The sequence below is a fragment of the Anser anser genome (assembly GCF_964211835.1).
Source record: "Anser anser genome assembly, chromosome: 3".
NCBI classification, from domain to species: Eukaryota; Metazoa; Chordata; class Aves; order Anseriformes; family Anatidae; genus Anser; species Anser anser.
In genome coordinates, this window is record NC_139722.1 from 7,452,072 (window position 1) to 7,469,353 (window position 17,282).

Here is a 17,282-nt window from a genome sequence, read left to right on the forward strand (position 1 = left end):
TTTTTGGCTTAACCTTCAGAGAGGCATCACCCCCTCCAGGACTAGGAAAGAAGACGAGATCCAGCTCTGGCATTTGGACTCATCCTACCCTGGCCAGACACCGCATACTGAGCCAGATTTGGGAGCACCAAAGAGACACTGTGAATATTCTCCAAAGAGACTCAGGAGGTTGCCAATGGTCCCCTGACAAACTTGTGGCAGAACAATGTTCTTCTAGCAGGTATGCATCCCCCCAAAATGGACAAATAGGCATGTCCTGGTCTTAGTCATGTAACAAATTTATTATACAAGAGATCTGCTGCAAGAATGCCTACAGCAAACACAATTCTCACTCTGATAAACAGGGGGAGCTGTAATTACAAGCACCTTAAGTGTTCTATGGAAAGCTAATGGGTAACAGCTCTGAGAAAATAAGAAGCTATGTAGGTAAGGATCTCTTTCAAATCCCTCCTGCATATAAAACAATGGCATGAGAAGCCAAAGATTACATCTTCCTTGTTCTCAAGTTCTTCCAGATGCTTTAAGTGGGTCACTCACCCACAAAGGATGAGTCTATACACACAGTCAATCATGCTATCAAATTGAATGTTTCAAGCAAATTTATCAGTAAATAAATAAAAGAAAGAAGGGAAGGTTGGCCTCTGCCAAAGTCTTCAGTCCATGTTCTCCCACCTTAAACAACATGACTGCCTCATCTGTTGTATTAAAAGCTTTCGTTATCATAACTGGGAAAACTTCCCACTGATAAGGACGACATCTTCCCATACTACAACTCAGATATTTGATGTGCAGTGGAACTATTAAGAGGGCAGCTGCAAATCAGTCATCTCAAGGGTTACATTACAGGCAAACTCAAACATTGTGCAATTTCTTGAGAGTTTACCACCGACATTTAGAAGCCAAAGCACTCATATATACTTTAAAAAATGCTGTAAACTCTTCTAAAATAGTCCTGGATGCAAGAAAGAAAAGTGATGTGGGAAACACTGGCCTTTAGCCAAATTATAAAAGAAATGATTCACTAGCCCTGTAGGTTCACTAATCTAGTTCTGCCATAAATTTTTATTATGAGTTCTAACTGATTCGTAGCCATAAACACACAGGGTGCTTAAGAAAATTTGAGGTCTTTGCACAAAGATTTTCATAGTCCCAAGTCCTGCACTTGGAAAGAGTTGGGCTTTCTTTTACATCTGGGAGCAGACCCCACTCATCTCAACATAAACCAGTTCATGTTTCTAATTTTAGTTGCTCTTATTGACAGTTGACTAACACTGGCACCTTCCAAATAATCCTTTGAATTGCTGAAGTCACATATGCTCTTGGGAGGATACATATTGCCAACAACCCCTACACAAATGGACAGAGGTGATTAAATACAGATGTTTGGGAGATTACAAGCTTAAGTGATGTGTGATCACTTATGGTGGCCTAAGAGCCAAATGAGTCAGGAGAAGAAGTAAAGTCAAGGATTCTCCCTGGGTTTCAAGTTACTAGAGTAAAAACCTTTTGAAACAGAATCATTTCTGAACTGAAGAAAAAAAAATCTGAATATGTTAAAAAAGCTACCCATTGGGCAGGAGAACTATAAAAAATAAATCTTTAAACACAGCCCAAACATAATTTGGTCTTGCAGTGTACTTGTTTTTCAACCTCATTTCTGAACTGTTATTGACTAGGACTGTAGGAAAATTAAGAAATGCATTAGCAACAAAATCTAATTCAGTTCTGTCTAAACTACAAAGATGAATCACCCACCAAGCTCGGTGAGATGTCATTGTTCCTGTGCTGGGTAGCACTGCTCAATGCAGGGCTATGCAGGACCAACAGAGACTGCTGCTGCCTGGCCTAGGAGAAAAAATCAAAAATAAAAATGAACAGAGCCAGTTTAACATGCAATACCTGAAGGGAAGTACCAACTGAACAGTCAACGTCTTCCTTAATTAAAGTTGCATAAGAGTGGGGATAGCGGGAGGGACACATCTGATGACTTGGTACAATTCGGCCATAAAAAGAAGACTGGATGCTGATGGTGGTTCTGTGAGGACACCTCAGGGAGATGTATTCTCCATCACAGGCATGGTCAGTGTAATTCTTTAGTGCTTGTGATATGTAACCTGCAAAAGAACATGACAAAAAACATCATTAGTGACAGATAGCTTTTATTTAGGTGATTTACAATAATACAATCGAACAAACACACAACTAAGCCCATGAGGGATGTAGGATTTATTACTCAGCTTACACATGGGAAAAGAAGATAGACAGTGACACAGAGAGAGAGAAGCTGGATGATTTGGCCTTCAGCCATGTTATATATCCTTAGAGGAAGCAATATTCAGATGCTCCAAACTCTTAGTCTGCTCATACCACTTATTTATATTGATACAGATATCAAGTTTACAGGAAATGCAGCTAAGCCAGACTCATCATTTAGACCACATCTAGATACTGCATGTGATTTCTGGTCCCCCAGTACAAGACAGACATCAGTATACTGGAGGGAGTTCAGCCATGGGTCACTGAGATGGTCGGGAGCTGGAGAACTAGCCCTGTAAGAAGAAGCTGGTTCAGCCTCTGAAGAAGGAAAACTAATAGCAGCCTGCCAGTATCTACAGGGAGGTTAGCAAGGAGATAGAGCCAAGCCCCCCACAGGGGCATATGGTGGAAGAACATCAAGAACAAATCAAAACAAGAATGTTTCAGTCTGGGTATATGGAGCAACTTTTTCACTGCGAGAACAGTCCATCAGTGTAGTAGGTTACCAGAGAGGTTACACAGTCTCCATCCTTAGAGGTTTTCAAGGCCTTACTTGATAAAACTCTGGGCAACCTGGTCTGACCTCTTAGTTGACCCTGCTTTGAATAGGAAGTTAGACAACCAAAGTCCCTTCCAACCTCGATTTTCCTGTAATCCTATAATAACAGGCAAGAAAGTCCCAGACATAGAGCTGCTAAGGGGAAAGTTTGGTGTGAACACTTACAGCTGGTTGTATGAGGGTCTGTGCCATCACAGCACACCAGTCATACCTCTGATCTCCCTTCATAATATACCATTCTGATTTTCTGGTTACATCTTCTACTCTAGGCCTTTGACACAAAAGCTTTGCCTTCTCCCCGGTTCCGCAAAATTATGATAAAGTTAGAAGAAAAACCTCATGCAGAACCAAATCTCTTCTGTTTGTTACAGGATGGCATTATCAACAACAATAAAGCTGTTAATGAGAATAAAGCGTGGTGACAAAGCTTCATTAAAATTATGCTGAGCTAAAAGCTGATTGCAGTCAGCTTTCTGTGGCAACTGCCGAACATCTCCTGACTTTGCCACACTCAAGCCTGAGGGGAAATCTCTGTGGTGTTGATATAAAGACATCCGTGCAGGGAACTCTGCAGTACGTCCAAGTGCAGCACCAGCCATAGTCCCCTCAACCCTGCAGGCTTTTTCCTCTGTACAGTGAGTTTGGAATTCCCTTCCCACCACTAGCCACCAACACAAGTCTACCAGCAGCAATCACACAATGCCCTGTCTCTGTCTTCCTGTACCTCTTTCTTTAGAGGTAGAGAGTAATGATAAGACCATCTAGAGAAATGAGTAATACTTGGACAGAGTCCTAAAATGGAACCTGACATATATTTTAGGCTTGTTTTCTAAGAAAATGGCAGAAATGTGGTTATCATCTTGGTTGCTCATAATCATACAATAATTTAGGCTGGTACCTCTGCAAGTCATTTTGTCCTACCTTCTGCTCAATGCAGGGCCAATTTATACCAGGTTGCCCAGGGCCTAGTCCAGTGAAGTTCTGGATATTTCCAAGGATGGGGCTTCCACAGCCTCTCTGGGTAACCTGTGACAGTGCTTAACAACAGTCAAGATTAACCCGTCATAATGATTACTTATTGCCTCTGGTTCTGTCATTGTGCATTTCAGACAAAAGTTTGGTTTCATTTCCTCTACAAGTCCTTTAGATCTTGGCAAACAGTAATTAGATTCCACTCTATTCTTTAGTTCTCCAAGATGAACAGACCAGTTCCCTCAGTCTCTTATTACCTATCACATGCTCCAGTACCCTAGCCTTCTTGGCCGCGAAAGGGACTCTCTCCTGATTGTCAACATCTTTGTTATACCGAGAGGCCAGCTTGGTATGCAATTACCTTCCCTTACTGCAAGGTGCACTGCTTACTTATGTTCGCCAGCATGTTCTCCAGGACTGTCATGATTATGCAGACAGGGAAGCACAATTCATGTGGTTTGAGAGCATTCATGCTGCTTCCTGAGAATCATTTCAATGTCAACTTGAGCTATCCTTATATATGCATCCGAAAGCTATCTTTACTTCACTAAATTAAACACTCCCAGGGCCTTTTCTCTGGCCCCAAGGTCATATCCAGCAAATTCCTCTTATGTTCCAAAATAGTATAACCTCATCCAGATCTCTTACCAGGAACAGTTTTTTATTCATACTAACACTGCCTAGGAGTCGTGTGAGAGAATACTGGTCCAAGGGAATTTTAAGGTGCCTGGAGCAACTATAATAATCGTTCTTAGAGATAATCAACACACAGTAATTTAACTTAGACATTTAAGTTTCGCTTATGAAGGCTAGATTCTCTGATTTCTCTAAATTTTAGCCTGTAGTTCTCATTTAGCAATTTTGCTGCTGCAGTGCCTTAAGGTGTGTACCAAATAGCTATTTATACAAATCACATATTAATTTAAAAGTCCCTAGGACAGCATTTGCTTATAAGAAGGCTAACACAGTCCTAATAATTAGAGTAAGTGACAGGGCAGCATCAGATCAGGGAAAATCACTATTTAATTTAGTGCCATTTTATCACTTGATCAAAGAAGTTCTCTGGGGATAAAATGAACTGCTGGAGTGCATTTCCTTTCCCAGTCGGTAGAATACATCCTCTGTGTGATGCTAGTCCTGGAGTCAGATCAGCTCTTCTCCCTCAAAAGTGAGGCAACAAGATGGGCATCAGGAAAAGCAAACAAACAACAACAGAATATAACACAAAAACAATAGCCCCGCTTTTCGTGTTACTCCAGTGCATTAGGACTTTTCCCCAAAGCTGATCTCCCTGTTAGGGAAGCAGAGAAATACAGCCAAAGTGCAGGCAAGACAGCACTGGCTCCTCTGAATATTCAGCTATTCTGTGAGAAGTGCTATCCTTTCATAGTACCAATCCAGGATCAGAGAAGGTTTCAACCCCTGCAATTAGTGCAGATCAATTGTTGAAACAACTCCTTCCTCTCCTTTTCCATCAGCAATCTCAAAATAACTTGAACTCATTCAAGCTCAAGATATTGAATGGCTTGAATACTTTGATGGTGATTTAGTAATGATAAACAAAGGACAATGCCTGAAACATCTGGCACTGACCACTATGAGAAGATACTGGATTAGAAATGGACATGATCAGGGATGACACCATGTCCTTCAAAGAGCAAAAGGAACAGGCTGTAGAGTTAATGCTCTGTTTTTACTCTTTAAATGTGCCCAATTTGCACTATATTCATTGGCAGTTCTTTTGAAAATGTTGGCATTTCTTTACCCGTTGATTCATATTTCAGTAAACCAAAATCTAAGTTGTTTTCAGCATTGCTGCTGGGTTTTAGGTGACAAGTCTCCAGTGACCAGCATGTGGTACCGGGGAGGGAACTACAGGAAGGCTCTTTACTGAGTGAAGTGTATAAACATGTAGCCACGGGCAGGTGTTTGAGGACTTCAGTGGCACTTGTATACCAAAGCGAGAAGCACTTCATAAATACAAAAGGAATAGCTTACAGAGCTCTGACTCTTTCCTGGCAAGCGTGCAAAAAATCTTTTTTGGTGGCTGCAAGAGCGTATTTTTGTTTAGTAAAATGATACAGCAGATCACCAATCAGCTATTCACAGACCACAGAATGACAGTCAAGAAACTGAGATGAAAAAGGTATTATTGAATGATGTTATAATTCCCCATCAACCCTGCATTACTATCTGGAATAGAAGCTACAGCCTTCCAAGTGTCCACTCCAGACACAGATACAGCAGGCTTTTATTGAAGATGGCTTCTTTCTTCATCCTCAAATTCTGGGATGTGAAATAAGCATCGCTGTATCCAGGACATGAAGGAAAGCAATTATTTGAGGAAGACATTTCAGCTGTAAGGCCACAGTAAAATCTACTCTGTTTTTTTCATGGTTCATCTTGGAGTGAAAGTGACATTAATTCTCATGATTTTATCAGGAAATTTTCTGGTGAATCGCTCATTAGCCTGTCTAGGGAGGACAATGTTAGAGCAGGCGGCAATTTGAACTTTTCTTTAAAATATATATTTCATCTTGAAAGCATACTAAAAATATAGAAGAAAACTAAAGCATTAGGCCAACCAAAACTTTCCAAAATGCTGTACATTTTTAAAATCTGGGATAACAAAAAACAGATGTCAAAATCCTTTGGGTTTAGTACTTCTCTTTTTTTTAAGGACTGTGACAAGGACATGGAATCTTTGCTGGTAGGCTTTCATATTCCCAAAGTAAACCAGTCTGGAGGAGTCATGTGCTAAACGTCTCGATTTAAAAGGCCAATGTCATTACTAAAGCGGAGATTTACACTCTGAGGACAGTGTGTTTTATATCACAAAAATGATAGAACATGTTTTCCTCTGACAAGAAGGAAATGCTTCTTTCAAACACTGCTTGCAATTTGGTTTTTCAAAGACCAAAGTTTGATTTCTATCAGTCATCAGCAATTACTCTCCATTACTCACCAAACACAGCCCTTAGTGCTGACTGTAACTCTATCTCACCCAGTAACGTCAGTTCCCAAGAACCATTTTCACCATTTTTTCCCGTTCCTTCAGGGAATTGTTGCTCAGTTCTCATCCAGGAGCCACTTCTAACCCTTAATACATATGTGGGCTACAGAAGAACAGTTTCATACAGAATATTATAGGTACTGCAAATCTAAACATCATCCTTCACTTATTCTTACAGAGCTACAGTCCTGCCTTTTTGAAACTAAAGCAACTGAGTGGTTCACAAAAGCATAGATACAAGAGCTTTCCTGCAAGCCAGATGTATGATAATAGTAGAGCATGCACTTATACATATATCTTAATTAACCATGGTTGTTTAAAAATGGTAAGACCTCTTCTGCTTCTACTAAATATAGTTTTGCTTGACAAGGTCCATAGCAACACATCATCTCACCAGACATCAAAAGACAAACTTCATCTTTCACCGGGGAATATCTCAGTCTGTGTGTGTTGGAGGAATGGACACAATCACAATAAAACTTACTCTTTGTACACTTTTGATATGATTATAATCTTTTAATAAATAACAAGGAAATGTAAAGGATTTTAATGACAAATGAACTATCACACATAATTCAAGCCAGAGAACGTTGTGCATCAAGCCATATTTAAGCTATAATAATGTCTTTTTAGAATACCCAATTTTGAGCATTTATAGTTACAAATATAGAATTGTGTACATATAATTAAGAAAAATAAATGACATGAAAAAAGCTCCTTATCCTTAGAAGTGATTTCCCATTATCTGAAACAAATCAAGTCAATAAAATTAACTGTGTTCATTAAAAAAATATTGCCTTGCTCCTGGTGTACACGGATTCTTTTTTTGAGTTTTATCTCTTTTTTTTTTAATCCATATTGCTTTTTAACTATCTAATGTTATTTTCTTCTAATTTCCTCAGCTTCCCTGTGGATCTTTTTGTGACTCTGAATATGAAACAGAACTTTCTTCCAGGAGAAGCCTTAATCAGATAGCTTTCTGGAGCTCAGCCTGCCCCTACACCAGGCTTTTTCAGATAGATATGGACTGTAGAATTTCACCTTATTCTTTATATGCAGAACACCAATACTGCTAACATCTCTCTGAAACAGTGCGAAGCCAGTGGAATAGAATAACACACCACTAGGATAGGCAAACAGGGCTGAAACATGACCCCTGTCGAGGTTTGAAGCCAGAACGAGTAACTCAATGAGTGCATTTCATACCAGGCATTACTGATAATCCTGTGGTTGCAGCAGTAACAGCAACTCTCTCAAATCACAGAGCAGCCTAGTATGGACAAGTAGGGTTTGTTTTGCTTTGTTAATAATACTGGAGATTAAAGCTTGCTATTACAAACCTTCTACAGAGAGATTTGCTTTCGTTTCGGCTACTTCCCCCAACCCTTTCACCTTTCAGATACCGCACAGCACAAGAAAAGCTTGAACGTCTTGTAAGCATACTTGGGAAAATATTTTCATTTGAAGTCAACACTTCCTCACGCACTATCTGATCTTCTGTACAGCAATTGCAGCTCCAAACAGTATCCGGTGTTAACTTAGAAAAACTGCTTTAAAACAAGAGTGAATGTAGAACTGCGGCTAAGTGCCAGTATTTCAAGGCTAAACAAGGTAACATTTTGTAAATGCTGAACAGTATTTCACAGGTCTCCTTGGGTTTGTGTAAGGATGAGAAGGTAGTGAAAATTAGATTGGGGAGGGCTAGGGGTGACTGAAATTAAAACATGGTGGTTTTCAACTCCACAGGCTTGAATCTAAAACAGATACTAGAAAATATTACTCCTATTTATTCCCTTAAACTTTCTAACTGAAAACTCCTATAGAATTTAATAAAATACTACACAGCCCATTCACAGGCTCTTGGAAGAACTCCAGAGAATTTAACAAGCAACTTTTGGGGCCTAGAACTTTAAAGAATTGCTCTAAAAATTCAATGCAAAAATCTTGTTTACTATGTGAACTTCATCTGAGATGATTTTCTTTGAATCTCCTGCAAGTCTATGGTTGGTTGAGAACTTACTTTTGTAAAAATATTTTTTAAATGATATGGTTATGAAGGTTTTTTATTATTATTATTTTCTAATCTTTTAAGTTTTGTAAAGACAAATAAATAGAGTTTAAAATATATTATTTTTTACTCTTATCTTTCTAGAATAATAGGGAAAATTAGGCTGTAAGGACCTTCTGCGGGTCATCTAGTCCAAAGTGCTCCTCCGAATAGGGGCTATCTCAAACTGAGATTAAGCTGCTCAGGGCCTTTTTCTGCCGAGCTTTGAAAACTACCAAGAACAGGAACACTCCAGCCTCTGAAGAAACCATGCCAGTGCCTCACCACCCTTGTGATGAGAAACCTTTTCATATAATTGCTCAGAATTTACCCTGTTCTAACTCATGTCTGTTGCTTTTCCATTGTACACCTCTAGAAGGAGTCTAGTTTTGTCTTATCTACAACCATTTTTAGGAAGCAGAAGGAAGGAAATCAGCCTTCTCTTCTCCAGTCTCCCTTCCTATGCCATGTGCTCCAGCCCCTTCCTACTGGCCCTCCACTTGACTCCCTCCAATTTATCACTTTCTTATAATCTTGCACCAGTATCGTGACCTATACTTTGAGGGGTTGTCCATCCAATTCCATTGCATTTCAGTATTTTTTTAAAAACTCTTATTTTACTAGCTGAATGGGTGCAGGCATGCAGCCACGATGTTGAAGGAAATTTGACAGTGCAGAGACTTTGAATGTAAAGAGCTGCACCAGGACTTTGACAACTTCCAACCCTCTCCAGCTGTTTATTCCTGCTCCTACATTTCAGATCAAAGCCTCGTCCGTTATGCCAACACACAGATTTGCTGAGATATGGTATGAACTAAATCATGGAACTGAAATGGGTTTAGAAACTTATCTTCTTCATTTTTCTTCAGGCTGATTTTAACTCAAATGTAGCTCACCAATCTAGTTCACATCAGAAGCCCACAAAAACTTTTGCCAAACAATGAAGAGCACTGTTCCCTGAGATATCAGAGTAGCACTGCATGAGATATCAGAATAGCACTGCGTGAGATATATCTGCTGAACTGCATCCTACAAACACTATGTGTCACCACAGCTCTACAGTTTCTGAGAAATAGAGAACTCCAAGGAGTAATAAGAAATGGTTTGGCATGAGGCAGCTGATGTAGCTTTTGCCAGCCATTGTCCAACCTGCATTGTCCAACCTGTCCAACCTGAAGTTTGTGTTTGCATGAATGCTGAGTGTTTCTGCCTGTGTAGATCAGTGTGGCCAGAGACACACACATGTCTATCAGCAGTAGATGCTCAGCCTCACTACTGCCTGGACCTGGAATGGAGAGCTGTAGAAGCCTTGACTCTATCAGGCTACCAGATTTAGCAGTTCCTAAAACTTTTCACTTCAAATTCCATGTGTGCGTACATACATATGTATTCATGTGCATACACACATACACATACGTAAAAAAGAAAAAAAAAAACTTACAGAATATTTTACCTAATTTAAGTTACAGGAGAATCTTGAATTCCAGTATAATTGTGGAGTTCATTTTTTGCAGTGCAAAATTTCTCAGAACACTTCATAAAAATTATGTTATAATACTATAAATATTAATACGTAATGTATTACTTTAATTGCAAAAACTGTAACTTAACATGCATTAGTATGTATTACGTGATGGTTATATAAAGTATATTGCACATAACACAATCATATTTATAAGATATATCTTATACTATAACCTAAAGATAGTTAATAGGTCACCTTGAGAAGCCTTGTGGGGTTTGCTCAGTACTCAGAGAATGAAAGCTGTAATTTGGGGAGAGATTTAGAGCATACTTCCTACAACCCGAAAAGGACATCTCCGTGTCCCATAGACAAAGTAGGCAGTACTTCATTCTAGAGATACATCCTCAGTAAGATCATTGCTTTACAGGTGAAGTAACTACATGGGTGATACTTCCTGAGCTTCAGTTGGCTCTTTCTTCTTGGCTTTCAACCAAGTCCCTTCCCAACACAACCACCACACAAATAAATCACAGCACGGCTCACTGTGCCTTTTGTGCTGCTTTCTAACTAGTGATAAAGAGCTCACACCACAGGGGTCATGTTGTTCTTCTAAATTAAGTTGCAACTGGTTTATTTTATGGAAAGGACAAATTTCGCTAGATGGTTTATGTACAAGGGATTTTTTAACAGCAAAGCTGCAGTGGTACAATTAGGCTGCCGTGATGATACCTGTATAGCTTCCCACAGTAAAAGTATTCTGAGGGGACACGCTTGCTTAACTACCAATGCATCTTTGCTGGTAAACCTCCTCACGTAGACAAGTTCCACTGCTGTTCATTTTGACTTCCAGTTCCACAATGAAGTTCTCTTGATCCCTTCCCTTCCTGTGACAATTCTTACAGAAAACAAATTTGACCTTGGAAATCCATATTTGAAGTCCAACATGCAAAAGAAAAGATGCCAGCTAAGAAAACAACCCCAAAGCTTGTTGTCTCCTGGCAGCATTGACTGCAGCTAAGTTTAAGTGTCCAAACAAGATCTGTCCCCACACTCAGCCTGCTCCCAGGGCATTCTGACGCTCAACTTTATGGCAAGAGACTGGCAGCCCTTTTGTGCCTCCTGGACCAGTTACTAAAACTGCTGAAATCAAATTTGGGCAGTTTTTCAAGGGCCAGCTTATTCATGTGTTGCTAAAACGATTACCCAACGCAGTGCTTATGTAACAGGGGATGGATCCGTGCACCTGCCTTGGGACAGGTTCTGAGCTCACAGAATGTCTTACTACTTATTCAACAGGCCAAGAACACTTTATGGTGATCAACATCTTAGCTCACCTCCACCTAAGCCATGATTTGCAGGTTCATGGCTTGCGTAACCAACCTGCAAACCATCACTGTCACTCCATCAGATTCCTTCTTAGGCTCTCCTTAGTCGTGTCACCTGTAGCCAAGGCTGGTGAGGACAGTGAGCAACAGCAGTCTTCTGGTACACCCTTATGCATGATGAATGCACGTTTTGTTTTTTGTTCCAATATTTTGGAGGCCCTTGGTTCACCAGCTCACCACATACCAAAGAAAATTATTTCCTAAATATTCTGGCAATAGGAAATATTGAGCATCTGTCATGTAACCAACTGCTGCATGTCAGAGCACCAGCCCAGGAAAGTTGGTGACTGTTCAGTTTGACCAAAACACAGATTTTCACCATGGCAAATGCATGGGGAAGGGTATGTTTGTGTGCTGGAAACATGCAACATAGGAAACAGGAATCAGCTTTGCTACATGGTTACATGCACCTCTGCAGAGCTGCAGTAAGTGCCTCAAAGCAGCCTGGCCCTTGTCCACAGCTTTGCTGGGAGTGACAGCGAATTACCTGCTATCACCCAAACTAAAAGAAAGCTTTTACACAGCACACCACACTGGGACAGTGAAAATAGCTATTGGACCACAAGAGTGACAGACAAAAGTATGTGCACTGACCGATTCTTTAAGCAAATCAAGAATTAAACCATGACAATCTGACAAGGGCTAAGAAACACCAACGCTGAATAAACAGCCTTCTGCCCATTTGGGAGAACTTATTTCTGTCAAGACTATGAGTACAGAGAGACGGTAGCTTTGTTCAGACTAGGACAAATGGCAGGAGTGAAGGCAAAAGTGCATAACCCTGCAGGAGCTGCTGCTAAAGCGATCACAAGCAGACGTATGCTCCTTGCAGTCAGGACCAGAAGGCAGCTCTGGGGCCCTCAAAGCAGCCTGCACATCCCTGAAAAATGTAGATTTCAATCAGCAGGTCAAAATGTTGAACGATTCTTGTGATCCTAGAGAGCAAATTTGAAATCCTGTTACCTTGCATGAAATAATACAGTGTGACCTACATGTGCAAATACCATCTTGGCGGTGGAGAGTTCTCCTACAGAAAAACACTTCCCATCAGCTTTTAGTCTCTCTCACTGGTTTTAATGAGCAATTCAACACTCTGATGGTCATTTTTATGATTTTTTTTTTGACTGTGAAACTCCCTCATTTATGTTGTGTAATACGTGTAGGGGATAGGCAATTTTCATGCTCAACTAGATCAAATCAGTCTGGATTGCTTTGCCACCTAGCAATTTTTCCACTGAAGAAGCAGGAAATTTTTCAGGACAATGACAGATTGGTGTCTGTGGAAGGCACAGAGCTCACAGACAAATATTGTGAGCTCTGCTGAGACACAGCAGAGAACCCACACTTGTGGTTCCCCTCCAGATCACAGACCTTGAGCTTAATTCTCCTAGAACTCACCACCTGAGAAAATATAACAATTAGGCAAGAAAATATAGAAAGTATATAAGAAAATACAAACAATTAGCCTGTTTCCATCACTGGTATTTTAACATCTCCCTTTTCCTCCTGCTTTATATTCCATATTTTATTTATTTATTCATATTTACAGTAGATTTGACTAACTTAATGAGAGCAACAGCTCTGACACAAATCTGCATCCTTTTCCCCAGGACCTGCAATAAGAACCATGATGTTGCCCTCTGCATGACCTTTGCCTGTGAAATACATATTTTTCTTTGCTTTGGCCAGGTCTTGGCAGCTTTATGAACCCCGAGAGAGGAACGGAAATGAGGAGAGACTGAGACAAGATAGAAAAGGCTAAACAGTGAAAGGAAGAAGCAGAGTAAGGGATAAAGAAGGAAATGAATAAAGGGAAAACAAAAGGAGACAGAGGGTGCAGGAGGCAGGCAAAAAAATCTCTTTCTAATTTGTCAGAAGTGTGATCCCAGGAAAACATCGTGGGTGCTGGATCACTTGAGCAAAAGTAGGGAAACTAGAGAAACAGAAAGGGAGCAGCCTTAAAATACTAAAAAGGGGGAAAGAGAAAGATTTTGAGCAAGAATATCCATCTGTAAGTGACCCTGTGGTCGAGCTCCTAGATCTCAACACCATACCTGGTGACAGAAAGGATTGTGTTATGCAGAGATAATAATTACCCAGGAGAAAAGGGAGCTCAAACTGGCTGTGAAACGAGAAAAAGTTAAGATTAAAAAGTAGGTTTGCATTAATGTGACCTGATTTCTGATGTGTCCTATCTCCAATGGCTCGGTTGCAAACTCAAATACTGTCTTAATAGACAGTGCAGTGTGTTGTGTGTGCAACAGCCAGTCAAAACTGCCAAATCAGCATCTTCTGTTTTAGTCATTGATTTCAGCCAAGAGGGGATTTACCGTTCACAAGTAACTGGACAACTTCAAGCAACAGTAAATGCTGTCAGGGCACCAGGAGGGATGATTTCACAACTAAACTGGTTTTCTAGTTTGATATAAACAACACTAACAAGAGACAGGCATCCTGAGCATTACCAGTTCAAGCCGTCAGGCTGCTCGACCAGCCCAAAGCTAATCCCCACTTCCACGTGCTCCTCCTGGGAAAGGCATTGCAGGAACGGACAGGTAATTAGCACTGGGAGTAAAGGCAGGATGGTCTCCATACTTTGGGCTGAAGATCAAGAACTAAAGCAGGAGCTTGCTTTCTGCCTGCTAAACAAGCCATAGTTTCCCGGTACTCAAGTGAAAAACCTTGCTCGTCTCAAAATGTCTCTCCAATTTAACTGTAGCTTTATTTTTCCTGAGGAATCACGTCACTCACTAACAGAACTTGTAGTCCTCTTGGCGTGGCACTCAAAATCACTGGCTAAATTAGTTTATTCTGATTTAGGTTTCACTATCAAGAGCTGTTAAATTCCTGTCCTCAGATTCTTTTTCTTTTTTTTTTTTGAGACTGCCTTTTGGATGCCACCTGGCATGGGGTTTAGCTACTATTTGAGCTCTCTCCATACAGTCAGTAGAGGAAAGCAAGCAGTATCAGGTGCAAAACATTTTGTTCTAAAGTAGATATCCAACCGAGAACAGGAGTAGAGGTCAGACAAATCATGTCTGGACCAGTTTACCACTGACTGTGAAGGGAGCCTCGTCTAATTAGCTCAAGCATATTTTCATTAGAAGCATCAAAAGAAAGATGAGCTGAAGTGGTCATGATGTATCACAGCACTGAGCAATGGCTTCGTGACATTCTTCCAACAAGGGTTGCCCCATTGTGGAGCTCATCTTGGGTATGGAAGGTTGACAGGGTGGCAACACTACACAGGTGACCCCTTTGGGGTTCTACAGAGGTTTCTCTTACTGCAGTACAGCAGCTGTTAGTGCTAGAACGTGGTCTTTGGAGAGACCCTGGTGTTCTCGGCCTTTGCTATTCCTGTAGTCACTTCCTCCATAGCTTTTGCCTTTAGTACCTACATCTTAAAGCGAATCCTACAGAAGAGAAAACAAAGAAGACTGCATTTATGTACATAAAATGAGCCCAGGGTCAATCCGTATCCCTAAGGGAGAGGTACCAAACACCACTAGCTTGACTGATAAGCTACAATGATGGCATTCTTCTCCTTTCCCCAAAAATGAGGTGAACTTTTCTATTTGGACAGCTTGCATGTTCTCTTGAGCCATGCTCTGGCAGTGACTGGGAAATCGCTACCTAGTGCAGGTCAAATTAGTGACCTTGAGTGTGCAAAAGCTTAAGCAGGACAACTGTGTGGCAGTACTCAGCACTTCCCCAGCTCTGTTTATCTTACTAGTACAGAGGTTTAGCCATTCTAGTTTAGCTTCTCGGGACCAAAAGGCCATCCACAGACAGCTTCTATCTCCTCCCTTGTGCCAATAACGAAGGTCAGCTCTGGTCGCCAGACTTAGGGCCAGAGAAGAATTCCCAGCACAGTTCATTTGGTATCTTCCCTCAGTTTCCCAAATATCATCTGGAGATGATCCCATTTCTATATCCAAGGCCAGGGAAAAATAAGGACGTATGAAAGTGAAGTAACAAGGGCCACAGAAAGGCTGGGGACAGAGAGATAGAAATGTGTACTGGTTTTTAACCAGGAGCACTTCAGGACGCACCAAAGGGGATGAAAGGATACACAAGGAGAGGGAACCGCTTAGCCTGGCATATAAATTAATAACATTAATAAAGACATCCGAATAACAGAGAAAAGACAGAACAGCCCCGTTCTACCACATCACCACAATTATCTCTAAAAAGGCAATAAGTGAAAACACAAAAGGTATTTTTCCACAGGGTCCCTTTTCTCCCCCACCTCTCACTGAGGCCGTTCCCCATATTTGCAGCTTCTTTCAAGGACAGAAATAATATTTGGCTTCCCTGGCAACGAAGAACAAAGAGACAATAGAAATCCAACCGTGGAATTTATTAAGCCGCATACTACACTAACCCCTTGTATAGGGACAGCAATCAGGCAGAGCAGAATGGCCTCAGAGCAACAGCAGTTAGAAAGGCTTTTTGGCTAAAAGCTATTTGTGTTGCTTTGACACAGAGCAGTTGTTTTGACTAATAGGCTGGAGAAGGGGATTTCTTTTGCAGAGTAACACTTTGAAGGGCTCTTAGCCTCGCAGCTGTAACAGCAACTACATCCACACCACACGTTTTCCTCGGGCCTATTGTATTACATACCAAAACACATCGCAGGCCAAAACAGTTCTAGGATCAGCTGCTGCTAAACTCAGTGAGGATTGTGCACGTATATGGGCAGCATTTCTCATTACAGGCAAAGGTTGTGATTAAACCACAAGACCTGGGAGTATTTCTGAATCTATATATCTGAATACACATCCCAACTGGATACAGTCACACCATCCCTCCCTAGAAACGGTGATAACCTGAGATATATAGTTTAAAACAAGACACCCCAACTTGACTATTTTTTTTTATTATCCTCAGAAAACTTAGATTGAAGAATATCCCCTCCTATGTTATCCTGCTTTGGGACAGGACATGGAACAGTACCCAGGTATCCTATAGCTGAATCTAAACTTATACATTAAGGAACACTTCTGAACCTGTACATGTCAGATGATGTAGGTGACCCTGCTCTAGGGAGACAGGCTGGACTAGAAAATCTCAGCAGTCCCTTCCAACTTCAGCTATTCTGTGACATCGAACCACTTCTCAGCACACATTGACAAGCCCAGGTCTCCTTCAAAATATTCTGGAAGAAAACCTCCATATTTGGAGCTCCATTTCTTATGGCCCCAGGCAGCGTTTCAGCATCACCTCAGCTCTGTTCACATAGACGTGCCTTTTATTTAGACCCAGACTGTACTGCAACAGAGCTCAGGGAAGAAAAAGCATTCCCAGGAACATCTCCTGGACAAGCAGCTGACCTTTATAAACAGCATTATCATTCAGTAAAACTGCTGCTTCAGACAATGGAAATGCCACTTGGCGCTATGCATCTGCTGAGTAAGTGCTGTAACAAGATCACCTTTCAGGATTTGTTTGGTCTTCACATCTGTGTTTATTAATTTGATTTACTGTGATGTAAAAAATGCAAGTGCTACAGGAACAGAGATTTAGGTAACAACATTTGAAAATTTTATTATATATTGTACATAATGACAGTCTCTAGATTTACA

The 17,282-nt window shown here is 40.8% G+C and overlaps 1 protein-coding gene across 8 annotated transcripts in view; it reads right to left on the reverse strand.

The window, feature by feature from the left end:
• EVA1A (eva-1 homolog A, regulator of programmed cell death) overlaps window positions 1-17,282 on the reverse strand; it is a 204,020-nt gene that overhangs the window by 144,690 nt on the left and 42,048 nt on the right. For 6 of the 8 annotated variants that reach the window (XM_083829515.1, XM_083829513.1, XM_083829516.1 and 3 more), the window contains one exon: window positions 1,900-2,114. In XM_083829515.1, the coding sequence (XP_083685641.1) occupies window positions 1,900-2,114 (215 nt within the window). The other 2 variants (XM_083829520.1, XM_083829521.1) reach the window with 2 other exon arrangements.